Here is a 24,954-nt window from a genome sequence, read left to right on the forward strand (position 1 = left end):
TACACACAAATATATTCACTTATTATTGGTACATTGGCATTTCCATTATTTTATGCTTCTCCATCTCACTTTCTCATGATATCTGTTTTCACAGATTCCTAGTCCTGATTCAAATCTGAATTCTCTACTTCTTCACGTAATGCTCCCCACATCTGCCACCTCAGTTGAATGTTTTTTCTAGAGACATAGTTGTTTCCCTCACCTCTCTCTCGATGTTGCTGTTTCTGTTTTGTTTGTTTGTTTGTTTTGTTTTGAGATGGAGTCTTACTGTTGCCCAGGCTGGAGTGCAGTGGTACGATCTCAGCTCACTGCAACCTCCACCACCGGGATTCAAGCGATTCTCATGCCTCAGCCTCCCCAGTAGCTGGGAATAGAGGTGCACAGCACCACGCCCAGCTAATTTTTGTACTTTTAGTAGAGATAGGTTTTCACCATGTTGCCCAGGCTGGTCTTGAACTCCTGACCTCAGGTGAGCCACCTGCCTCCACCTCCCAAAGTGCTGGAATTACAGACGTGAGCCACCGTGCCCGGCCATCTTTATAACCCAGGAGTGCTGGACACTCTGGCCCTCCATTGCCCTTCTGTTCTTGTAGAAATGTGTTTTCTCCAGGCTTCTGCTGTCTGACCAAATCCTTCCTCTGTCTGTCCTTCTGATGCTGTCACCCACCTAGGTCCAGGTCCCTCCCCCTATACAGCGATGGCTCTGTCCTCTTCTGTTCTCAACCTCAGCTCCCGCCATCACCTTCAAGTCTGTGTGTAGAACTGTCCTTGCTATCCATGTGTTATCCATGTGTGTGTCTCAGACCCTCAACCTTGACCACCACGGTGCTCTTCTTCCTGCTCCACTTTCACCAGGGATCCTGGAGATCCTGCCATCACCTGGAACTGCATCTCGCCTTTATTCCGGGTTATAAACTTCAGAGTCTTACTCAATGAGGGTAATCCACGTTCTCCCACCTCTCTTTTGCTTCCACTATACTCAGTCTTCAAACTAATTCTCCAGCCTTTTCTCCACATATTTATTTATTTAACAAATACTGGGACACTTTGCTAGTTTCTTGGAATGTAGTGATAACTAAAAATGGACACACACCCGGCCTTCACAGAACTTGCCATCCAGCAAAGGAAAGAGCAGAGCAATTGATCAAAATGATTGCACAAAGACATGTAAAATTGCTGCTTTGCTAACTGCTACACAAAACAGACTATACCTATAGGCAGGGAAGTGACAGCAGAGCTGATTTCTGAAGGATGGGCATCTCATGCGAGCAGGTGAGGCTTCTAGGAGGAGGGAAGTGCTTGTGCAAAGACTCTGTGGTGGTTGGGGTGGGAGGCGTCAAATGGTGAATGAGAAGAACTGCAAGTTAGGTTCCTGGAGTCTAGATGTGGAAGCATGTGAAATAAAGTCAGAGAGGAGGAAAAGATCAGAGTTTGCAAGGCCTTGTGGACTCTGTCAGGGATTTTTTTTTTTTTTTTCTTCATACCAAAAGCTATGGAAGACATTTGAGGTGATTTAAGGAGGGATTCTCTCCAATTTACATGTGTGTCCTAAGAATTCAGTCCATTGCACACTGAATATGGCTTCATAGTATTGCATTTTTGAAAGCACCAGATCCTAATGCCTGTAAAATCATAGAAATTTTTGCTAGGCTTCCTTACATGTGAACAAAGCAGTTTAACTCTTATCTGGCAATCCCATGCATTTTATTTTAATGCTATAATCCCAAATACCAACTACAAAGCCCCTCTTTCTTCTTCCTTTCTTTCATCTTGAATACATCTCTACTTAATCTGTTGTTTGGAGTCTTGGTTTCCAGAGAATCAATTTACAGCATTTTTGTGCATGTTCTTCCATAAGTCAAATGTGATGTTTCAGAATGCTAGCTTGGGAACTTAGGAGACCTATGGATGATTAAATGGCTCTGCAGAAATATTCCAGATATTTTTTAATGTATAATAACAAAAATCCTTTTATGGTGGCAAGATATTTTATATATATATATATATATTTTTTTTTTTTTTTTTTTTTTTGAGACCGAGTCTTGCTCTATTGCCCAGGCTGGAGTGCAGTGGCATTATCTCGGTTTGCTGAAACCCCTGCTTCCTAGGTTCAAGCAATTCTCCTGCCTCAGTCTCCTGAGTAGCTGGGATTACAGGCACATGCCACCACACTCAGCTAATTTTTGTATTTTTAGTAGAGATGGGGTTTCACCATATTGGCCAGGCTGGTCTTGAACTCCTGACCTCAAGTGATCCACCCACCTCAGCCTCCCAAAGTGTTGGGATTACAGGCATAGGCCACCGTACCTCGCCTATATCTTCTTCTAAAGAGAACCATTCATGACTTAGGAATGACAAGAACATATAAACTATACTTGCTAAACTGTAAAGAGAAAAAAATCATTTTCTTTTTCCCTTAGGAAAACACTGATACTCAGTCTGAGCTTCTGGAGAGGTAAAGCCTGCAAAAGCATAGGCTTTTGAAAGCTCACAGAGGCAAGGAGAGGGAGGGGATGGGTCAGACCACCACTCAGTTTTCTGTAGTGATGGCAGAGCTAAGACCCAGACTCAGGAGAGAGCTGATCCATGGCCCTTCTATGTCTTGTGTTAGTTTTGTGGGATGACATTCTGCATGAGCAATTGATTGTGCTTCTGGAAGCACAAACTATGAATCTGAGTGTCCATGGAGTTTACTCTTGTGATCTTATGAAACAAGCCTCTTGCATACAGATTTAGGGACAGGCATATTGTCAGCATGTTGAATCAGACTTAAGCATACATGGTTTACAGTTAGCATAAGTGAGGGTTACCTTTTCAAGCCAAAAGTTTTTAGTTTCTACCAAGGTCCCATGTCATAATCATCTGTTTCGATCTCCTTATTTCACAGATTGGGAAACTGAGTCCCAGAGAGATTAAGTGATGTGTTTAAGAGCATGTTGCTTATAGGGGCAGAGTGGAGATTCATACCCAGGTCTTCTGTGTCCTGTGCTCTTCCTTCCCCACATCACTCATCCTGTGTGCCTGGTTGTATTAGTCCGTTTTCACACTGCTGATAAAGACATACCCAATACTGTGTAATTTATAAAGAAAAAGAGGTTTAATGAACTCACAGTTCCACGTGTCTGGGGAGGCCTAACAATCATGGTGGAAGGCAAGGAGGAGTAACTCACATATTACATGGCAGGAGGGAAGAGAGAGAGCTTGTGCAGGGAAACACCCCTTTATAAAACCATCTGATCTTGTGAGACTTATTCACTATCACAAGAACAGCAGGGGAAAGACCCGCCCCCGTGATTCAATTACCTCCCACCGGGTCCCTGACACAACACATGGGAATTGTGAGAGCTACAATTCACGATGAGATTTGGGTGGGGACACAGTCAAACCATATCACTGGTGTCTATCCTTTCCTAGGACAGCCAAGTGGACTTGGAATGTCAAAAATTCTTCTTCCTTCTTCCTTGGTTTTCCAATTCTCCCTTTCTCTCCCCCTTCCACTTTGGGAGTCTGCAGTGAGGGTGGTGCTGCTTCTCTGCCTAATCTGATCCTTCCTTGATATCCTAGAGATGACTATTGAGATGTGTAATACTTCTTACATTCAGAAGGGACTCCTGAGTAATTTAAACTTCTAGATCCCATGCTCCAGGAGGGCAAAGGCCAGGCCTGACTTAACTGTTTTAGTTTTGCATTTCTCTGTCTCTCACTCTGGCCCTTGTGCATAGATGTTCAATAAATGTTTGTTGGCATTGTTATTAATAAATTCACCAGGCCAAAAACATTATAATTTAGATGTTGGAATGATATTATCTCTCAAAAAAAATGTCTCCAGATTGTTTTGCCTTGGGAGTTCTCACATCTGTTTTTTTCTTTTTTGTGTGTGTGAGATAGGGTCTTCCTTGTCACCCAGGTTGGAGGGCAGTGGTTTGATCACAGCTCAACTGCAGCTTCAACCTCCCAGGCTCAAGCGATCCTCCTGACTCACCCTCTGGAGGAGCTGGGATTATAGGCATGTGCTACCATGCCTGGATAATTTTTTTAAAGTTTTTTTGTAGAGATAGGGTCTCTCTATGTTGCCTAGACTGGTCTTGAACTCCTGGGCTCAAGCTATCTTTTAGCCTTGGCCTCCCAAATTGTATTTTTTAATATAGTGGATTTTATTATATGTAAATTATATACTTCAATTTAAAAAGTCCTATGCTTTTGGGATCATATATAGAGAATTGTCCATTTTCTGAGAAGGGTCTCTGCTGTCAGTAGGCAGCTAAACCCTGATCAAACATGCAGAATCATTAATTAGGGTCATTTGTTCTGCTGTGAGCTGAGAAGAATGTGTAAAACGTGCTCAGGAGAGAATTAATTCATCCTCCTCTCTGTACTTTTTCTAGTACTCCTAGCACGATTCTCTAAGCCTGCAGGCCTCATACATATGTTCTAATGGGCTAATTGTTAAAGCGACATTTGTAAATTAATCTCTGACTTGAGCTAAGTGGTTTCTCCTAATGGCTTTAATTCAGTGACTCCCATTCTTGGTCACATGTCAGATTCACTGGAGGAGCTTGTTAAAAAGAGGTGCCCAGACTTCCCCTCCCCCAGCTCATGATTTGCTGGTCCTCGGGTGGGATGAGGGCATCTCTGCTTTGGAAGGAAACTCCTCAGGTGACTGGATTCTGGTGGTAGCCACCTTTGTGAGCCTCGGCTCTGAATCTGCCTCCCAAGGCCATGATGCCTCACACACCCGCTGAAAGCGTATGGACCTAATCGCAGCAACTCCAGCCCAGGTTCTAGAACAGGAAACGTCTCTAAGAGCCAGCTTTCCTGACTCAATCACCTCTATACTCACATCACCGAATCTGCCTTTTTCCTGAAGTGCTCCATCACCTGAGGGGGAATAGTCTATGCTTGGCTTTACTATTTTCCATTTTCATGAATTTTCATGAACTTTGTCAGACATTTGAAAGATCTTCATGGCCCCCAGGGATTTTCATCTAGTGAGATGGCTGTGGACTTCCCCTCTCTCCTCCCCATTTTGCACTAGGCTCCTTCTTTGCATCAGGTGTTAGGGACAGACTTTTTTTTTTTGGAGACAGAGTCTCACTCTGTTGCCCAGGCTAGAGTGCAGTGGCACAATCTAGGCTAACTGCAACCTCTGCCTCCCAGGTTCAAGAGATTCTTCTGCCTCAGGCTCCTGAGTAGCTGGGAATACAGGCAAGCACCACCATGCCTGGCTAAATTTTTATACTTTTAGTAGAGACAGGGTTTCACCATGTTGGCCAGGCTGGTCTCAAAATCCTGACCTCGTGATCCCCCGACCTCGGCCTCCCAAAGTGCTGGGATTACAAGTGTGAGCCACCGCGCCTGGCCTACTTTTTTTTTTTTTTTTTTTGAGACAGAGTCTCACTCTGTCGTCCAGGCTGGAGTGCAGTGGCACATTCTTGGCTCACTGCAACCTCTGCCTCCAGGGTTCAGGTGATTCTCTCCTGCTTCAACTTCCCAAGTAGCTGGAACTACAGGTGAGCACCACCACAAATGCTAATTTTTTGTATTTTTTGGTAAAGCCGGGGTTTCACTGTGTTAGCTAGGCTGGTCTAGAACTCCTGGCCTCAAGTGATCCGCTTGCCATGACCTCCCAAAGTGCTGGAATTACAAGCATGAGCCACTGCACCCTGCCCTTAAAAAAAAAAAAATACACTGTGTATGTGTGTTCCTGGCATTCTTTTGTGCAAACACATGTCTTGTTTGATCTTGGAGTTTTGAAAATAGATGACTCAAAGCACCATTGTTTCAGTGACATTTATCAAATTGCTTTTGTTTTTAGGAATCTGGCACACCAAGTACTCAATATCACCACACGGCATATGGGTGTTTTCAGTAAATCTGAGAAGGTGACAATTCATACTGTCCAAGGTGGCTGAGGTGATTTGTTGAGCTCAGACTATGGCACGTTTAGCAAGCAGGACAGGCTGTCAAGCAAGTTAGCAGAAGTACCCAGAGAGGCAATGCTCAAATTATCTGTGTTTCAGACTGCTGCCCCCAAGCCCTTCTGTGGGACAATGCTTTGTTACATGCTTGGTTATTTCTTATTCTTTGACTTAGCTGCTGTAGGGCAGGGATGCTTTGCTTTCTGGGGTACTGTGCTTTCCTTGGCTTCATTTTACCTTGTCCCTTGGGCTTCTGTCCTCCTTGTCCCTGAAACTATAGAGGCTCGCAAAAGGATTCCCAATGGCCCCACTCCTTCATGAAGAGATATTAGAGTAGTGTTACTATGTAGAAAGAAGGACATTTTGGGAAAGGAGAGGATATTGAGATAAGAACCCTACTTTTCCTACCCTTACCCAGTTACTAATGATCCATCTAGGCAATAGTTCATTTTGTATTGGCTAAACCTGTACTATATGATTTATCACTAATTGCATAATAGCATGGGATTAATCTATGTAAGAACGACTCTATAAAAAAGAGTATATTTTGCCAGGTGCAGTGGCTCATGCCTGTAATCCCAATACTTGGGGAGGCCGAGGCAGGTGGCTCACTTGAGGTCAGGAGTTTGAGACCAGCCTGGCCAACATGGTGAAACTCCCTCTCTACTAAAAATACAAAAAAAATTAGCTGGGTATGGTGGCAGGCGCCTGTAGTCCCAGCTACTCGGGAGGTGCTGAGGCAAGATAATTGTTTGAACCTGGGAGGCAGAGGTTGCAGTGAATTGCGATTGTGCCACTGCACTCCAGCCTGGGCAACAGAACGAGACTGTCTAAAAAAGAAAGAATATATTTCATGACTCCAAGTGGCCTTCCATCTTCTGTTATTCTTGGGCCTTATGTATAGCATATGTTAAATACTTAGATGACTGTTTGGGGTGCTTTATAATATTACTATTACCATGTACACTAAAATGTAATCATTTTGTGTTTTCAGACTTAGAGTTCTCAGACAATGGGGATTTGTTAGACAGATAGAGAAAGAGAGACTAAACTGACACTTCTAAGGTGGCTTTGCTAGGGGCCTAGAGAAGACATGTCTCTGCTGGGGATTCTATTTTCATGGCCACATCCAAAGTGTTGATGTGTTTTCTGCAGCACCTGGATCTAGGCTAACAATAAGATGGAGCCTGACACGATAAAGAGGCGTTTAGCAAGTTTCAAGACTACATGCACAGTTACCTTAATACTGGGAAGCAGAGCATCTCCCCAGGGAGCATTTTATGGTGCATCTTGGGGCATTTTGCCTATCCTGTATCTCACTGAGAGGAGGCCTTCCAGCTGAACACGTGGACCCAAGCGCATATCCATTCGACAGAATCTTCAGGGCCAGGGAGCCGTGGAGGTCATTTCCCTCCTGGATTTCTTCCCCCTCTTACTCTATCAGAGAGATGCTGATATTTGAGTTTTCATCTTCAGAGGGCAGCAAGATTCCTGCCCTCCTCCTGTCACTGGCTTGTTTGCTTAAATAAGGAACACATTAGTCCCCATCACCGACTGCAAGTGGAGGCAGCTGGAGCAAGTTAGTATCAGCTATGTTGGACATCTGGATGCAGTGACAACATTGCCATTGCAGGGGTCTTAGATTTCGAGTTCCTTACAGAATGATGTAGAGGCCATTTGCAAGGACTTCTTTCCTATCCTTTTCTACAACAGTGGCTTTGGGTGGCCTAGGCCTGTATAGCCAGCTCTGACAGATGCTCAGCATTCACAGATACACACACAGGGAGCCAAATGGACAGGGATTAGTCTTAAATCAGCTGTTTATGAATGGAGAAGAGGCCCTTCTCCTGGGTTCTGGCCACACCCCTTCTCTTTGCAGCTTTTTGAGAATGAGGTCAGGGCCAGGATCTAACTGCTTATGCCTCAGAAATAGCAGCACAGATCAAAATTAATCTTAAGCTCTTTGTTTTGCTGCCTTCTTTAGATAATAGAGGAAAAATCGGAGGCCTGCTCATATTTTTGTTTGCTTGTTTTTGTGTGTACCTTTGAAAGGAACATATGAATGAATGTGTGTGAAGGGAGGGGCTGAGGTGAGGCAGCTAAGAGGGATTAGTGCTGGGCAGATGATAATTACTGATAGACTGCAGCATTCAATTGGAGCATGTTTTAGTTTTTTTTAAAAAATGGCCGAATGAAATAAACCTCAGTGGTGTATTGTTTTAGCACCTCCCCTTTATATGGAGATTTTATCAGTTGCTATGAAACTGCATATTCTTTTTACAGTGTCCATTTGTTTTTAATGGTCATTTTCTGGACTGTGCAAGCTATCATTCTGCCCCAGGAGCTCCATGGAGTTATGCAATGCTTTAAATGAGTATCTCATGCAGACTTCATTTTCTGTCAGCCACTCTGGCACACATACAAAATACAGGTGTATGTGTGTGTACGTGTGTGTGTGTGTAAGAGAGATAGATTCTGTCTCTCATACACAGGCACAAACACACACACACAGCTTGATCATACTTAGTCTTTACATAAATTGGGATTCCTCTCTACCCACCAGCCAAGGCCTGAGAGATGTCAATAGGTGGACACTGAGGAGACTGACTTCCAATGCCCTTCAACCTGCAGTCTCTTCAGAGTATTAGCATACCTGAAAGGTTGACCTAGCAGCCAGGCATTGTGTGTAATGGTGGTGCTTACTTTTTGTTCTCAGGCTTAATTGTTGGCTGAAAGCATCTTCTTTATTTCTCACTATCCTTTATTTGCATTAATAGTCTCCTCTGTGAAAGATTAAAGAAAGTAGGATGTGTAGTGAGGACAGAAGTGTCGGTGTCAGCCTAATCTGCTACATATTCATTCGATGGACCTTAGCATGACAGGTATCCACTGAAGGATATGCCAAAACTGTCTTCCATCCATGGACATTAATTTTGAGTGAAAAGTGTAAAGTAGGACAAGAATTGTCACATAACTGGCCTAATGGATGGCCTAATTGACTTCCTGAAACCTAAACTGTTTTCCTAAGTATTTCAGAAGTGTTATAATCATATAGATCATACATGCAGTGAATATATCTTTATGTATGTACACACATGCACACGTGGACATTTGTACGAGCAAATTTGTGCTCTTCAAATTGGTATCTCTTGTGTAGAGACAGAAAGTAGATTAAAGTGGTCTGGGGCTTGGCAATGGGAAAGGGGATTGATTTAACAGGCCTGAGGGATCTTCCTGGGATGATGAAAATGTTCTGAAACTGGATTACAGTGATGGTTGTATAACTTAGTAGATTTACTAAAGTCATTGATGAATTGTACTTTTTAAATGGGTGAATATTGTGGTATGTAAATTATGCCTCAATGAAGCTGTTAAAGTTGACATTCCTCTATTGGAGTTCCTGCAGATCGTAGACTACATATAATATGAAAAATTGTGTCACCTTAAATTTTTACCTGCTCTTTTCCCACTGAAGTTTATCAACTTCAATTGCAGAGAAGCTGAACTTTGAGATAACAGGGCCAGATAAAAACCCAGTGCCCTGAGATATAAAAGGCTACCCTGACCCCTATTGGCAAGGAGCGAGGTTGCTGCCCATTGCCATATGAGGAACCAACCGTGAGACAGTAATGGGGGGCTGGGGATGGGGGTGAGATTTCCAAGCAGGTCCCCGAGAGCAATGGGCACCATATTTCAAAGCTGCTTCTGCATGTGTCAAAAAACCCAAACATCCTGAGGTCCAACTCTTAAGTGATGGCATTTTCCTCTTCTTTTGCAGGTTGTCTTAGTCTTTGCTCTCAGCATCGGTGCACTTGTAATATACTTCATAGATTCGTCAAAGTGAGTATTCAAATATACTTTCTTGCCCTTGTTTCATAAACAATCATAAGCCTTTATGTTGATCCATTTATTTACCTTAACACCAACCTTTGCCAGACCTTCTAAGTGCAGAAGATTTTGGAGGAAGCTAGGGCTGCACTGTACTGATTTTCTAAATGGGAAAGAAAGTTCTGAGAAGGAAGGCTACTTTAAGTCTGCTGGCATAGAAGGGTGAGGTATCTGAGGTCGAGTCTTCTTGCTGGGTATTACTTATTTTTAAAGAGCTGTTTCTTGATGATGTATTTGCACTGAAGATGTCAAGTGGGTAAGATGACTTGATGGGAATTTGCAACTTCTGGGAGGGTGACAGTTTCCCACAGATGAGCGTCTGAGCCATTCTTGCCATGGTTGTAGGATCCTTTTCTCAATTGGGTTTCCAATGCTTTGATCTTACTGGAGGTCAGCTTAGAAAGCATGGTGCTATCCTTTCGCCTGCCAACCGGGTATTCAGCTGAAGCATTGCACGCTGGTGCTTCTTGACTTGTGAAGGTAAGGAGATGGATGGAGGAGTTCATGATGACCCCCAGAGGTGGAGGCCCGTGGCCATTTGAGGACTTCTAGAGTGGACACTCGTGCAGACTCCTTGGGTGCCAGCTGAATGGACTGGTGCTCCAGGGTGAGCCTGGGTGACAGATGATAAAGACCTTGCAGAAGGATGAAGAGGGCACAGACTAGAACTGCAACGTTGCAGCCAGTTCTGCCCTGATTCCTGCAGGTGCCAATCCTGAGGAAATAATTTGTTCCAACTATACTATTGCAATCATGAAGTTGACAGCATCAGGGAAACGAGCTGGAGTCTAACTCATTTTCTGTTGTGGCATGAACTTGGCCACTCTGGTGATAGTGGCCTTGAGTTTGTTGCCCTTATTGTCCACTGTGTGAGTGTTTTGAACTTTAACTCTATCTATGGTATGGTTGGCTACTAGACTTTGATACTAGGAAACCTCCCTGGTGTGCCTGTTGGCTCAGACTCTGATGTGCCTGAATTCTGAGCTTAGTGCTCCTTTCCTGTGGCTTGGGATGGTGGTAATTTCATGCACAGCTAAACTCAGAATTTCTCAGAGCCATCTGGTCGCCGGCCAGGGATTTTGTGCATTTGGGTGCAGAGGTCAAAATGTCAGTCAGGGAAAATAAAGAAAATATCTCCTTTAATAACCTGTCTCTGGGAATCAGCCAAGTCTAAGCCTATCAGAGGGCCTTCAGCCCATCCCCACGTGCGAGGCTGGGCTGCCCTCAACCATCTCAGATGGAGAGTCCTTTAAACGCTGTTGGGAGACAGGATTCCACATGCTCCCTCCATCAACTGTCCCAAGCCAAGAAAGAGAAGAGCTTGTTTAAGTTTGGAAGACTCCCATTGGCATGTCATTGAAGGTAAGCCCCCTTTTTAATATTTACTCTTAATGATTCTGGACCCTATTTGTTTTGAACTGAACATCCTCTAAAGCCCCTGGTCTTATTTCTTCAATCTCTCTCCAGGGGCGTTCTCACATGTCGTGGGGTGTAGACCCTGTCAACTTCCATGCTGAGACTCAGGAAAGAGGTTTGGGCTTGTAGCTTGTGTGCCCCAGAGAGAGAAAACCCTAATGTGGAGGTGAGTGTGTTGATGGGTTAGAGGCCCAGATGCCTCAGCCAGCGCCTTCCTTCCCTTTTCGTTTTTTAATTTTTTTAACCTTTTGTCCCTCTGTATTTCTCAGAAATAAAATGCTCTTTAGATGGATTTGGATTGTGTCTTTTTTTACAGTCTACTGTGAGGCAGTCTTTTGTTCTGTGGATCCTGGTGTTCTCCATTTCCGTGTGAGAAGATGAAAAGGAATGAAATTCCCCAATGCATACCCTCTTCCCCTAACATCCTACACCATCTCAATGTCCTTTGGCTTTAATTATGATCCTTCTAGGCCTTGGGGAAGACAGCACTGGAAGTCCTCTCTGATTCCGGTTTCTTTTATGAACTTGCAAATAGTCTGTCCCAAGGATGGAACTTCAGTCCTGTCCTCACCTTTTCCTGACAAAAATGCCGATAAGGTTAGAAACAAGGCTATTCCCATTCTGCCTGAGGACGGTCCTAGCCTCATCCCAGCATCTCTGTTGCTAAACTATGTGGTTTGGCATAGCAAGGCTTTGTTTATAAGAAGACTTTCTGGTTATTTATATAGAAACTTTTCATTTTCATGACTTCATTTGGTTCTGAGACCATATTTGAAGATTCTGTCCGGTGGCAGGCCCAATCAGTGGATTCAGCACAAGGGAGTTTTCCATCTTCCTTGGGAAAGACAGCAAGCAAGCTCAGTTTAAGTTTGGGGGAGAATTACTGTAGAATCTCTAAAGCCATCTCTATGATAAGTCCATAGATTTCCAAGAATAAAACACAGTGAAACCTATTAAAAAACTATAATCGAGCTTAGTGAATGAGAAAAAAAATGAAATTCTATCCACATATAGGATGCAAATGGAAAGAAAGTGAGAAAGTAGAATGTACATTCTTAAAATCCATGCCTTTCATTCAAAACTGTTACCAGTTTTACACATTCGTGGTTTGGCTGGCCATCTGGATATTTTGGAAAGACAGCTTTAAACTTCTCGTGGAAGTTATATTAAATCTTCACCCTGGAAAAAAAAGCACCCAGAATTCTCCAGATGAATTGTAGTTAGTATTTACACCCTTCAGATAAATAAACTAGGGGATGGTCTATAGGCTTTCCCACAAGTGAATCTAAACCAACAGACATGAGTGAAATGGCTTGTCTCAGTGAATTTTAGCCAGAGCTGCCCCTCTCCTACAGAATGCTGAGGACTGTCCTGCAGCACAAGTTTGAGATTCCAGGCTCTCTAAGATTCCAGGCTCTCTGCACCCAGCCCTTTGAAAAGTGCGAGGAATGCCGATTAATGTATAAAACAGGCTCCCGTGGTCTGCTGGACCAGCTATGTCTCAAGGCAGGTCAGCTCCAGTTGTGCAAGTGGACAAGCAGGCTAGGTGGTTATTTTACTTCTGTGCATTAGCAGATGAGTAATACAGCTCAGAGAAATGTCATCATTGGTGGGTTTATGATCTTTTTAACCTTTCAAAGCTCTTTTTACCATCCAGAGGTGATGGATAAGTCACTTCCAAAGACAGCTGCACAACTTTCATTTTTGGCCATTAGGCAAAGACAGATCCCAGCATAGGGCGTTTTCTTTGGGTCTGGTCTTAATGATCCTAGAGTGATTGTGAGGGAAGACTCATTTGTGTAGCCTCAAGTGATTACTATCTAGCTAAGACAGATTGTCCTCAGAGCTCCTGGAATTAAAAACAAAGATAATTACATTAAACCTTATTAAAATTGTGCTTTATAATCCCAGCAGTAGACTCTCTAGAAACACCCAAGCAGACGAAGATGTCTCTGGACCAAGTCTTTGGTCAGACATCACGTTAGTGCCTTAACAAGCACAGACAAGCATTGAGCCCTCCACACACCATCTCCGCAAAGCTCCAATTAGCCATACAAGGTGGATTGTGTACAAAAAGCTCCCTTTCTTTTTCATTCTTTTTAAAAGGACTCCTGCCCAATTTATGTCACATGTCACTTTAGCTCCTAATTCTGATGTCTCCTGCCACCTACGCCGACCCTGTCCTCCCACACATTCTGATCCTTGTGAAGCAAAGATTTTTTAGAAATTGTACAACCAAGTCAAGAGTGCCTGCAGACACCCTGTGGGTGCTAATGTCACCGTTGCTGCTTCCGTCCTTGTCTATTTCCTCCCTTTGACACAAGAACAGCAATTCTTATCTAACAGATAAGGAAAAAAAAACAAAGACCCACCAGTGTCAGCATGAGAGCGAGATTCATGGATTGCATAATGCAGCAGTCTCTGTTGCTTTCAGAATTTCAAAAGAAAGTTGGAAGAGACAGAGGCCCAGAGCTCTGGGTATTTGCATTTTTACCAGGGGCATTCTGGGAAAGGATGACTCACATGTGTGAAGATATTTATTCCTTTGATTCATGTTTAAACGCTGCTACTTCTTATGCTACGGTTACGTGGATTATGAATATTTAATGCTGCGTATACTGAAAATGAAGGTCAAGTCCTGCTCACTGGTGACTTCAATGCAGGCTCTTGTCTCTGAAAGGGAAGCTACCTGCTGTTTGCGGAGTAAAGCTGAAAGGTTATACGTTGTGAAATTTTTCCTTAATGACTTTATCTCTCCAAAATGGCCGGCACACAATGGGGGCACTTGCTGATTTTGCCAGTCTTTGCTCTTGGCTTCTGGTATCAGCACTGCTGTTTTGGGGATATGGACGTTAGGAAGGAGGAGGGAACAGCAGCACAAATTTTGTAGAGCATCTCACCCAAGGGCCCAATTGCCAAGGCAACAGTGGGGTTACATTTGGAAAATGGCCTCTCCCCAGTCTTTTAAAATTTTACTTTTGCATCTACTCACCCATTTATTCATTTTGTCTTCATTTATTAGTTTGAAACACCTTCAGATGTGACAATGCTGTGTATTTTCCAGGCAGTAAAATTGCTTATGGTTAAGGAAAAGTATCTTTAAGATTGTGATAGAAATTGACCAGATTGTTTTCATAGTCTCTGAAAATAAAACTGGCACCGTTGATGTATTGGGGATGCCCAGAGCTTTAGCAGAACTGGTTAGTCGCCCAGTAGTTTCTCTCACTCCAGTCTTCACATAGCCTGGCCTCTCATCTCTTGGCCTAGAAATTCTCTTTCAAAAGGGAAGCAAGGGCAAGTCGTTGGAGGGAACTAACTTTCACTGATTATGTGCTGTCTGTGAGCTACAGAGCGAGGCACTTTACCAAAAATAGCACATACAACCTCATTGAATTCCCCTAACAACTTCTTAGGGTAGGTATTACTATTCCCACTTTACAGATGAGGAGGCTGAAGCTGCAGACATAGCCCAAGCCATGTAGCTAGTAAGCAGTAGAACCAGGATTAGATTCCAGCATGGCTCATTCTAAAGCCATCTCTCTTCTAAGTGTCAAGAAGTAAATTTCCAGATTGTGGAAGTAACTGACGGGGTTTAATGAGATGTTGCAAGAAAGGGAAGTTGCCTCACCTCATCCTGCCAATGCATTGGTCTTGTTTTCTCTTTTGTTCTCCCTTTCTCCATTTCTCACCCTGAGAACCAAGTGTGCAGTTGTGGGTACGTAGGAGGCTTCTATCACAGGTCTTCCACGTAAGACACTGCCCTGGATCAGGTGCTGTCTGATGTCTGTTTGGGCCTTGATTCAGTCCTTCCTAATAATGGCTTAATGGGACCAACTTCTCTGTTATCTCAGTGGAGTGGCAGCATTTTGCAATGGAAGAGGATCAAATGAACAAAGAACAAGGAGAGTTGATTGTTCCTCATGAGTTTCTACCACCTAGGGGTGTCTTTCCAAGTAGAAAGACTCTTTGGCCTTCCTAGCCTTACCTAGTCTGTCCCTGTGATTTGGCATAGTGAAATAGATATGAGAAATGCTGTTTCCCCATGAGATACATTTTTGTCTCTTTTAAAGAGTTACAGAATTAGTTGATTGGTTATAGTTTTGCATTATGTTGTGCAATATCTATATGCCTAGAGAGTTGGCATTATCAAACTAATGGACTTCAGGAAAATTTGGCCCCAAAGAATAGAAGCCACATAGGATGGAGGTCTTTGAAATGACATAAAGTATCTGGCTTCCTTCTCCAGCCTTGTTCAAACTGACTAGGCACAGGTGCAGACCCACTGCCTCTTCTGTGCTCAGCCTCAAGACAGGCGCCTGCAAGCGCTGTGAGGCCAGCACAGATCCCATCCCATTCATGACAGTGCATTTTAAACTGTAAAGGACTATGCATTCCAGCTTTCACTATCCCCTTTAGTGCACCCCATCCTGTAGCGTGACCAGGTGGGCAGCCCATGACATAGAGAAAGAAGCTCACCAGCTTACTCTGTAACCAGTTCCTTTATGGAGCACAGCCTTTCTAGGTAGTGTTCTGGAAAATTAGATCCAGCTCTCTGCCTTCATGCCCTTTTTGAGAAGTCACGGCATACATTTAACCTTTGTTGAAGAAGTCAACACAAATCACTGTGTGTGCAAAGCGTCTCCCTGTTTTTTTTCCCTTTTAAAATACTCCCCCCAATTTTCTCCATCCCTCACTGACATTTTTATTGCTAGGCTTTGGTTTGGAAAATTATGGGTAGGGAAAGTTCAAGGGCAGGATGTTCAGAACGGCACTGCACATCTGTGAAGGGAACACAACAGGAGAGCCAGCAGCTGTTGAAAGAATGGAATGTCAGATGGTGGAGGAGCCGAGCCCACTGAGGGATGGTGGAAGACAAGACGCCTTCAGGGCAAAGAGGCTGTAAATAACTCCATTGGGAAGTCCTTGTCCCCCTTCAGAATTTAGCCTTTAATAGCAACACTTGGTGCTCTGATACGAGAGTAACTCTAACTCAGTCTTCCTAGCTCATCTAACCTTCCACATTGCCATTTGTTCATGAACCGAGTGAAAGCCTGGTAGAGAAGACAGGTAGAGAGTATGCCAAGGAACACAGTCAACTTCTATATATGTCCTTGTCTCCATATGGGCAGATTCGGGGGACAGGATCTGTTCTTTGGTTGTCAAACAGATTGGTTTTATTTACGTCAAAGTTGAAAGCATTAGCGCCCTTTCTCCTTCTCCCTTCCACATTGGTGAGGAAATCTTGTCTTCCTTGCTTATTGCTCATTGCACAAGTAGAACCTAGGCATCGTAGGCAATGGCATCTAGAAGCATTAAGGGAACTGCTTATCTTTGACATTTCACTGGGCAAATCAGGGACTATGCTAGGAAAGGGTGGGAGGACTGAGCTGAACCTTTCAGGTCTGCCACAAAAGACAACTGTAGAATATAGTATTAGAGTGAAAGAGGCATTGGATCCCAACTGGTGCCACCATTCCCTGTGCCTCAGCATCCCTTCCTGAGGAATGAGGGTGAGGGACCTCCTCAAGGTCATCTGACCAGCCAGGGACAGAGCTGGAGCTGGAAGACAGAGTTCTTCTCTGTCCTTTTCTACTTGATCTCCTGGGTTATTTCTACTAAATACAAAAATGAACAAAGACATGATAACCTACTCATTGAATAGCAAAGCATATATTGTCTTTTTATGCGAATTCTGGACCTCCAGGCCCTTGTCATGGGGGAAACTTCAGGGCCATGGGAAAGAACAAAGATAATCCCAGGTGGAAAAGATAAAATCCAGTCAGGTGGCTGCATGGGATTAGTTTATTTCATCCTCATTGGTAAGAGGCCTTGAATTCCTTGATTTTATGACCCTCCTACTAATCTCTCTCTCTCCCTCCCCACTGTCTCCCTCTTTTTCTGTACTATTTCAGCATGGAGGTGGGGATGGGTAAGAATTAAGAGTTCAGCTCCACTGTGGAAGGGTAACACAGGGCTAAACACATTGAAGAGCTGAACACATTGTTTTGGCCTGTTTGGAATTTGTTATGCATAACTTTTGAGGACATTTTGTCTAATTGCTCATTTGTTTCCCCTGTGGAAACACTATCTGATATCTATGTCTATACATCCCTATCTACTTTGCCTTCCAAAATTAGAATGAATTATTTCTTCCCTTCTCGCCATTCTCCAGAACTTAAAAAGAATGCTTTGGACAATCTGGTACTTTCTTAGCCCTCCCTTATTCTTTTTAAAAGAATAATTGTTTCAGGGCAAATGAAGAAATGCATTCCCATTCAGACCCACTAGTTACTTCTGACCTCTACAACAAGCCTGAGTGTATACCACAGGAGGGCTGCATCTCCTCCCTGTCACATGGCACTGGGCCTCTCCCTATAGTCACAGGTTGACACGCATTCAGAGACTGCTGAGAGATCAGGATAGGAGCCAGCTGGAGCGAAATGTTATAGCTCAGAACAGTTTAATCCAAACACAAGGGTAGTGCTTGTGCCTAACACAACTGTGGCAGGGGTGGGGTGTGGTGTGTGGAGTGGTGGCAGCTTTTACAGCTTTATCATGGGGTTCATGGGCTGGAGGAGATGTGACCTCTTCCTTGTCTTTTACCCCTTGTCTTGACCTGACAGCCTGACACATGTAGTTTTGGGTAGACCCTGGTTGGTGATGAGTCATTTGTGGCTTAAAAATAGCACTCTCAAAGCAACAATGCCCTTGGGACTTTTTGATGCATGTGTCTTTGTTCATAGAATTTGGGAGAAGAGAGAGAGAGCGAAAGAGTGTGTGTGTGTGTGTGTGTGTGTGTGTGTGTGTGTGTAGGAAACAATCATGTCCTGCCTAAAAATTAAGTGGAGAAGCAGAGCATGGGGGAATTGGCCACCAGGCTCATCACAGTAGCAGAGATGAGACTGAGAGCTGTCTGTGTACCTGTGGCCTTAAAGGTACCAATCAGATAATAGTTCTCCACTGAGTATAAACTGTGTATAAGGCATTTTGCTAGGTACTGGGGAATTTTGAGTACTTATGTATAATGCTATATCTTTTAAATTATACATATTTTTAAAAGGGGCAGGAAGTCCATATACACAGGAAAACTAAGATAGCAAAACAGGAACGAGTAAGGCATCACTAAGCAATACATCAATGACTAATACGAGCATTGCACACAGTAAGTACTGAAGGTTGAGGGGTTGAAAAGATAGCTGGATGCTATAACATGTTTTGGCTCTAGGGGAGATTTTGAGTTGAATAGACAGAAAACTCAGTCTGCCCCCAACTCTAGGAGTCCACAGGAGGAGACTCTCATTATGGCCTGTACTCGGGCTTTGTGATTTTCGGTGTACGCTAAGTCAAGCAAAACCTTGCCTTAAAATCAGTCACTGAGATTAGGGATTGAGAATGCTTCAGGGATGGCATAAAATAATCAAAGAAGCAGACTCTATCCAGTGGCAGTAATACCAGTTGTCCAATGGTAGATGATTAAAACTCTCGGAAATTTTTATTTGGAAATTTCCAGAAGTGTCTGAATGGCATCCACTCCATCTTTTTGAAACTGAGGTCAGTGTGCAATGTGCTTTACAGGGGCCTTGTTACGAACTTGCCACATACAGAGCATCACAGGGGTATGATGGGGAGGAGAGTCGGCAGTAAGATGAGCTTGTGCTACTCGCAAACAGGCCGCAGCGTGGACATGGATGTTGGTCTGAAGACCAGCATTTGCCTCCAGCTCCATGCTGTGATTTCCATGGGCTCTAGGCATGTTGGCCTTATTGAGCCAATTCTTCCGTAAGAATATTAAATATTATATTTTGCAGCGGCATTGATATAAGAATGAATATAATCCAGGCTGGATTTATTATTGTTGTTATTATTTTTAGAGACACGGTCTCACTCTGTCACCTAGGCTGAAATGTACTGACATGATCATAGCTCACTGTAACCTTGACTTCTTTGGCTCAAGTAATCCTTCAGTCTCAGCCTCCTGAGTAGTTGGGATTACAGGAATGCACCACCATGGCTGGCTAATTTGTTTTTTGGTTTTTTTTTTGAGACAGGGTCTCACTCTTGCCCAGACTGGAGTGCAGTGGCGTAATCATGGCTCACAACAACCTCTGCCTCCAGGGCTCAAGTAATCTTCTTGCTTCAGCTTTCAGAGTAGCTGGGACTACAGGTGGGCACCATCATGCCCAGCTAATTAAAAAAAAATTATTGTAGAGATGGGGTCTCACTCTGTTGCCCAGACTGATTTCAAGCTCCTGTGCTCAAGTAATCCTCCCACCTCAGCCTCCCAAAGTGTTGGGATTGCAGGCATAAGCCACTGTGCCCAGCCTGGGTTCATTATTATTATTTGTCATTTATGATTATTATATTTATTTTTTTCTGATTTTAAAGAAGTTAAAATTTAGACTTTTTTGTATCCCATAAGTACAGTGGCCTCAGGCACTGTGCCCACACTCCCTGCTGGAGAAATTGACTCTATTTCTCCCTTTCTGACAGCTCGATCTTTCTGGAAATTTTCACAGATAAGAAAACGTACTCAGAGACAGACGCCTTATACTACACCCCTTCAATGTGGTCTAATTGTTTCGAATGAGAAAATAAAAATACGCATTTTATTTTAAGCCCTGTCTGATAGCTTGGCTTTGGGAAATATGAACTTTGGCAACCCAGCATTCAAAACAATGCATACAACAAAAAATTTAAGACAACTTAATAATCTTGCTTCTCTCCCACGTTTTGGAAAACCATGTGCCTTTTTCATTCTTTTATCTGACGATGAGTCTTACTGGTTTAAGAGATCTGTTCGCTGAGAGCGCGACAGTACAAAATAACATTTTCTTCATCAGAAGTTTGTAAATTCAGCTGGACAGGGAAGGGCAGACGTTGGAAATGAGTGAGGCGGATCTGGTGAGGACTGCGATGAGAGCTGAAGCCTCACCTAAAGGGGCTTCCCAGGTCCAGCTGATTGTTCCTATGAAGAAATGCACGCTCTTGTGGCCAGATCTTCCTGTGTTTCAAAGAGGAGAGAGAATACTGGATTTTATGTTGAATCTCCAATTTTAAAATATTGGCCTCAAATCCAAAACTCTTAAAGTACTTGCAGTCCAAGCAAAACACCTCTGCAGGCCCGATTTGGGCCTCCTGTTTTCAGCCTCTATTCTAAACTGTCTGTCTTTCTGGTCTTGAATTGGCTGTGCTCCCTGAGTGCCAGGAAGCGTTCTTAACCCTTGCTCCTCCATCTCCCAGAAAGGACCCCTTCTCTCTCTAAGATGGGAAGCCTTTGGTCTCAGGGTGCCCCGGGTTTTTTGCCATCTAACACATTTTCAAACACTGCTTAGTTAAATTTCCACTTTTCTCGAGGCAAATACTGTATGCCACACCAATAAATCATCCACAACTTACTGTAAGCCCCAGAGCTACATATCACTAGCTCTACATCATCTCTGAAAATAACGTCGTTAGAACCTCATAAACATACACTCTGTTTGTTTAAGAACTGCAAGAGCTTTTAAAACACGGTTGCTAAGTCACAGGGCGTATTTTCCAGGACATAAATGGAAGTGAACATATGCCCCTTAAATTGTCAGATTCTTTTTTTTATAAGAAGAGAGGCCCAAATCTGTCTGTTCTGCCAGGATATTAACTTGACCAAAGAAGAGTTGATTATACTAAGTGTATAAGTGTTAGTAATTATTGGAAACTATCCTCTGACTCACTTAGCTAAATGGGCACATTATAAGAAACTTGATTTAGTTTCTAGCATATGTGGGTATAAGATACAGGTTGACATGGATAAATCCTGGCTTTAGTTTTCACGAACCCTAAAGTTCACAATTTGCTGAGCATTGTATTTAATATTTACTGATGAAATTCTTACGGTACGGTCCCTTCCAAAACAAAATCGGAGGCATACCTAGACTGTTTCCCCGAGACATGGTCCCAAGTCTAGGCTACAACTTCATCACTGTCCTTACCCTTTTTCATGCCTTACCCTTTTAAATGGCAGTTAGTGATAGGTAGCATCTGAGCCTACAGCTCAGATATTTTCAAAGTAGGAAACAGATGGCCCCATTAATATCAACTGCCGTTTCAGTAGAGCTGCCTCATCAGTCTGTTTTCCTCATGGAAGATACTCACACCACCTTTCACCTGTCAGGGCACTCTCAGGAAGAAACTGTAGGTAGGGCTCCAGGACCTCCGCTGTTGGAATCTACTGAAGGCAGTTGTCTTTAACAAGGATACCTATTTCATGTTGCTAATCACACCCGTACAGAGACCTGCCATCTTGTAATTTGAGAACTGGCATTTCCACACACCCCCTACCCTCACTCCATGCCAGAAAATGCAGAAAATGAACCCATGGACCAGTCTGAGATACAATTGATCTTGAGGCCCTAGAGAGAACTGCAGGGACAGTGTACAGAGGTGAAAATAACGTGGATGCTATTAGATGACTCTACCTAGCATGTGCTTTTCCTCTAGCAGCAGGAGGAAGTGGCAGAGGAGTGCATTAAGGAGTTTGCCCTCTTCATAATAGCATGAATAGAAATAATAAGGCAAGGCTTCTAAAGAGCAGCGTTAATAATTGAAACGTGCTCCAGGCAGCCATGTGGTCTTCCAGTGCCTTTGAGCACAATCTGTTACCAGGTACAAGGTGAGGCTGAGGAGTAGACGAGGAGGGTGCATTTGGCGGCTGTGTTTCTGTGTGCACGCATGTGCTTATGCTTGGAGTAAGCATGAATGAGTAAGATTTGGCAGCTACACCAAGTAAAATTACAGAAAGCAATGTATGTATATTACCATGTAGACTGGTGCTGGTTCTTTTATAGGTCAAACACCCATTTGGGAATTGGATGAAAGCTACAAAAATTTTGCCTACCAAGTACCCGAAAGTTGGTCCATAAAACCCAAACTAAGGATTTCTGTTCTTTTAAGATGGATTCATCTGCTCATTCATTGCTGTTTCTTCTGCCATGAAGATCACGTGACTGACAGAGGGCCATCTTCAAACCCGAAGGTTAAGCCGAGGTCGACTGGGAACTTTTCCCCTCATGACATATAAAACATGTCTAGGTGAACGTCTCTGCAGTGTTTTCCCTTCTTGATCAAGCGTCCCTTAACCTGCAATGCATTCGAAATCTCAACAATGTCAGGTGATGCTAAGGAAACTCTGGGAGGGAGGCCCTAGGCTTCCTACCTCTTCCTCCAATACCAGGCCACACTAAAAGGGGTAGGTAAGACAAGATGTGTCTATTAGGCCAAGCCTAATAGCTCTTTGATTTGCTTCTCTTATGTATTGTGGGTTAGCACTTGTTTGTAGAGGGCAAATTCCTCCTTAGGCAGTGATTCCAGAATGCAAACAATCTCCAGCCAAAATCATTCCACCCGAGACCCACTGCTGTTGCACCAGGAACTAAGGACCACTGGGGGCCCAAACACATGCAAACAGCTGCCACTTCTGTACAAGGGGTGAGTGTAGAGAGTCGCCAGGGATCTCTATGGGCTCATCCAATCAGTCTTCAGACCAGTTTAACAGAAAACAGAAGAGGAGCTTCAGCACAAGGAGGCCTCATCTCATCTGAATTCCCAGCTTCCTTTAGATTTCTTCCTGACCTCACCTGCCTCCAAGCCAGCCGACTGTGACAGTTTAATTGGTGTAGGGAGGACGAGGCAGTGGGAAGGCAGGCAGGGGTGCCTGGCATTCTGGAAGGAGACTCTCCTGAGATGAGTGAGGGGAACCGTAACAGACAGGCCTGAGAGTGCTGCCTTTGGGCAAAAGGTCACAGAGCTTTGCTTGAAAAGAGTGCTGGCCGAAGAGGAAACATTGCCAACTCCCTCCTCTTTGAACCCATCGGGCCAGAATTGTATATTCATATTTGTCATCTGCGCCCTTTCCACTCTGGGGCAAAGAGGTCTGCTGGGCAGCTCTGGCAGGGAATGAAAATGGGTGGGAAGGTAGCTGGGCATGGTGGCTCACATGAGGTAAGAGGATCACTTGAGCCCAGGAGTTCAAGACCAGCCTGGGCAACATAGTGAGGCCCTGTCTCTAAAGAAACTTTTTAAAAATTAGCTGGTCATGGATATGCCTATAGTCTCAGCTACTCAAGAGACTGAGGTGGGAGGATGGCTTCAGTACAGGAGTCTCAGGCAGAAGTGAGCCCTGATTGCACCACTGTGTTCCAGCCTGAGTGGGAGTGAGACCCTGTCTTTAAAAAGTAATTTTGGAAAAAGAAAGTAGAGAGGGAAGAGCCTAGTGGTGAACACCAGTGTTTGGAATCAGACCAGACCTTCATGGCTTAGTTGGCTCTACTATTTTGTAGCTGTCTTGGGCAAGCCTTCTAACCTTTCCAAACTATTAAGTCTTTCCTTTGTCACATGGGGTGAAAGTGGTGGTGAGAGATGTCAGGGTGGATAATACCTACCTGACAGTAGTGTGTGGAAACAATTAGACACTGCATGGAACAGCTCTTAGAACAGTGCCCAGCTTGAACATGACCAAAAAAAGTATTAGATGTTATTGGTATTGTTCTTTTTGAGGTTTATTTTGAAACTTTTAATCAGGTCTTGAGAGAGATAAGATATAAACACAGTGAAGTTAAGAAACAAAATATGATGTATTGTAAGGCAGTAAAGATATCAATTATCAGGATAATGGACAAGACCTGTGCTTCTGAAAACTGCAATCTCAACTCATTAATAGTTTGTGAAAGGAAAAACAAACATTTAAAAAAGATGACATAGCTGGGCATGGTGGCTTGTACCTATAATCCCAGCTACTCAGGAAGCTGAGTCAAGAGTATGGCTTGAGGCCAAGAGTTTGAGATCAGCCTAGGAAACAGAGTGGGACCTTGTCTCTAACAGTACATGCATAAATAAATAAAACACGAGGTTGATCAGCCCAAGATGGAAATATAGCTAGAGAAGTTCAGTTTGATTTTATGAAACTTTTGTTTCCATTACATATATAGATCCATATATGTACTGTATAAATGTATGTGTGTACTGATTTGTGATGTCAACTCTGTTTCTTACTGTGGAATTTGCTAAAAAGTGTTTGAGAAACACTAGTTTTTAGTGTAGAAGCCAGCATACTCGCTGGTTGCAGTAATCCAGGGAACTTTAAGGGAGGACAGCAGGCTAGAGTTGGGTCCCAAGGCATAGGTAGAAGTTGGATGCTGCAGAAGAGGGGCATGGGGTGAGCAGTCCCCAAGACCATCCTCCCTCTGACATCAACTGCAGGTTTGGCATGTTCCCAAGTCACCTTCAGGTTCGATAGTGCATAGGACTGCAGAGCTCACTGAAGGCTATTATACTCACAGTTACTATTTCTTACATGGAAAACATATAGATTAAAATCAGCCAAAGGACAAAGTACATAGGCCAGAGTCTGGGAAAGATCCAAATTCGGTGCTTTCATTATCTCCTCCATGTGGAGTCATGGATCATGTTACCTCCCAGCATCAATGTGTGACTACATGCAAGGAGTATTGTCAGTCAAGAAAGCTCACCTAGGACCAGGTGTGGTGGCTCACGTCTGTAATCCCAGCACTTTGGGAGTCCGAGGCGGGTGGATCATGAGGTCATGAGATCAAGACCATCCTGGCTAACATGGTGAAACCCCGTCTCTACTAAAAATACAAAAAAATTTTTTAAAAAAATTAACCAAGCACAGTGGCGAGTGCCTGCAGTCCCGGCTACTCGGGAGGCTGAGGAAGGAGAATGACATGAACCCAGGAGG

At 43.6% G+C, this 24,954-nt stretch overlaps 1 protein-coding gene across 10 annotated transcripts in view; it reads left to right on the forward strand.

The window, feature by feature from the left end:
* KCNMA1 (potassium calcium-activated channel subfamily M alpha 1) overlaps window positions 1-24,954 on the forward strand; it is a 762,160-nt gene that overhangs the window by 372,484 nt on the left and 364,722 nt on the right. For all 10 annotated transcript variants that reach the window (XM_038010350.2, XM_007962879.3, XM_038010343.2 and 7 more), the window contains exon 3: window positions 9,697-9,758. In XM_038010350.2, the coding sequence (XP_037866278.1) occupies window positions 9,697-9,758 (62 nt within the window). The remainder of the gene's footprint in view (window positions 1-9,696; window positions 9,759-24,954) is intronic.

Source organism: Chlorocebus sabaeus, chromosome 9, assembly GCF_047675955.1.
Source record: "Chlorocebus sabaeus isolate Y175 chromosome 9, mChlSab1.0.hap1, whole genome shotgun sequence".
In the NCBI taxonomy this organism is placed as follows: domain Eukaryota; kingdom Metazoa; phylum Chordata; class Mammalia; order Primates; family Cercopithecidae; genus Chlorocebus; species Chlorocebus sabaeus.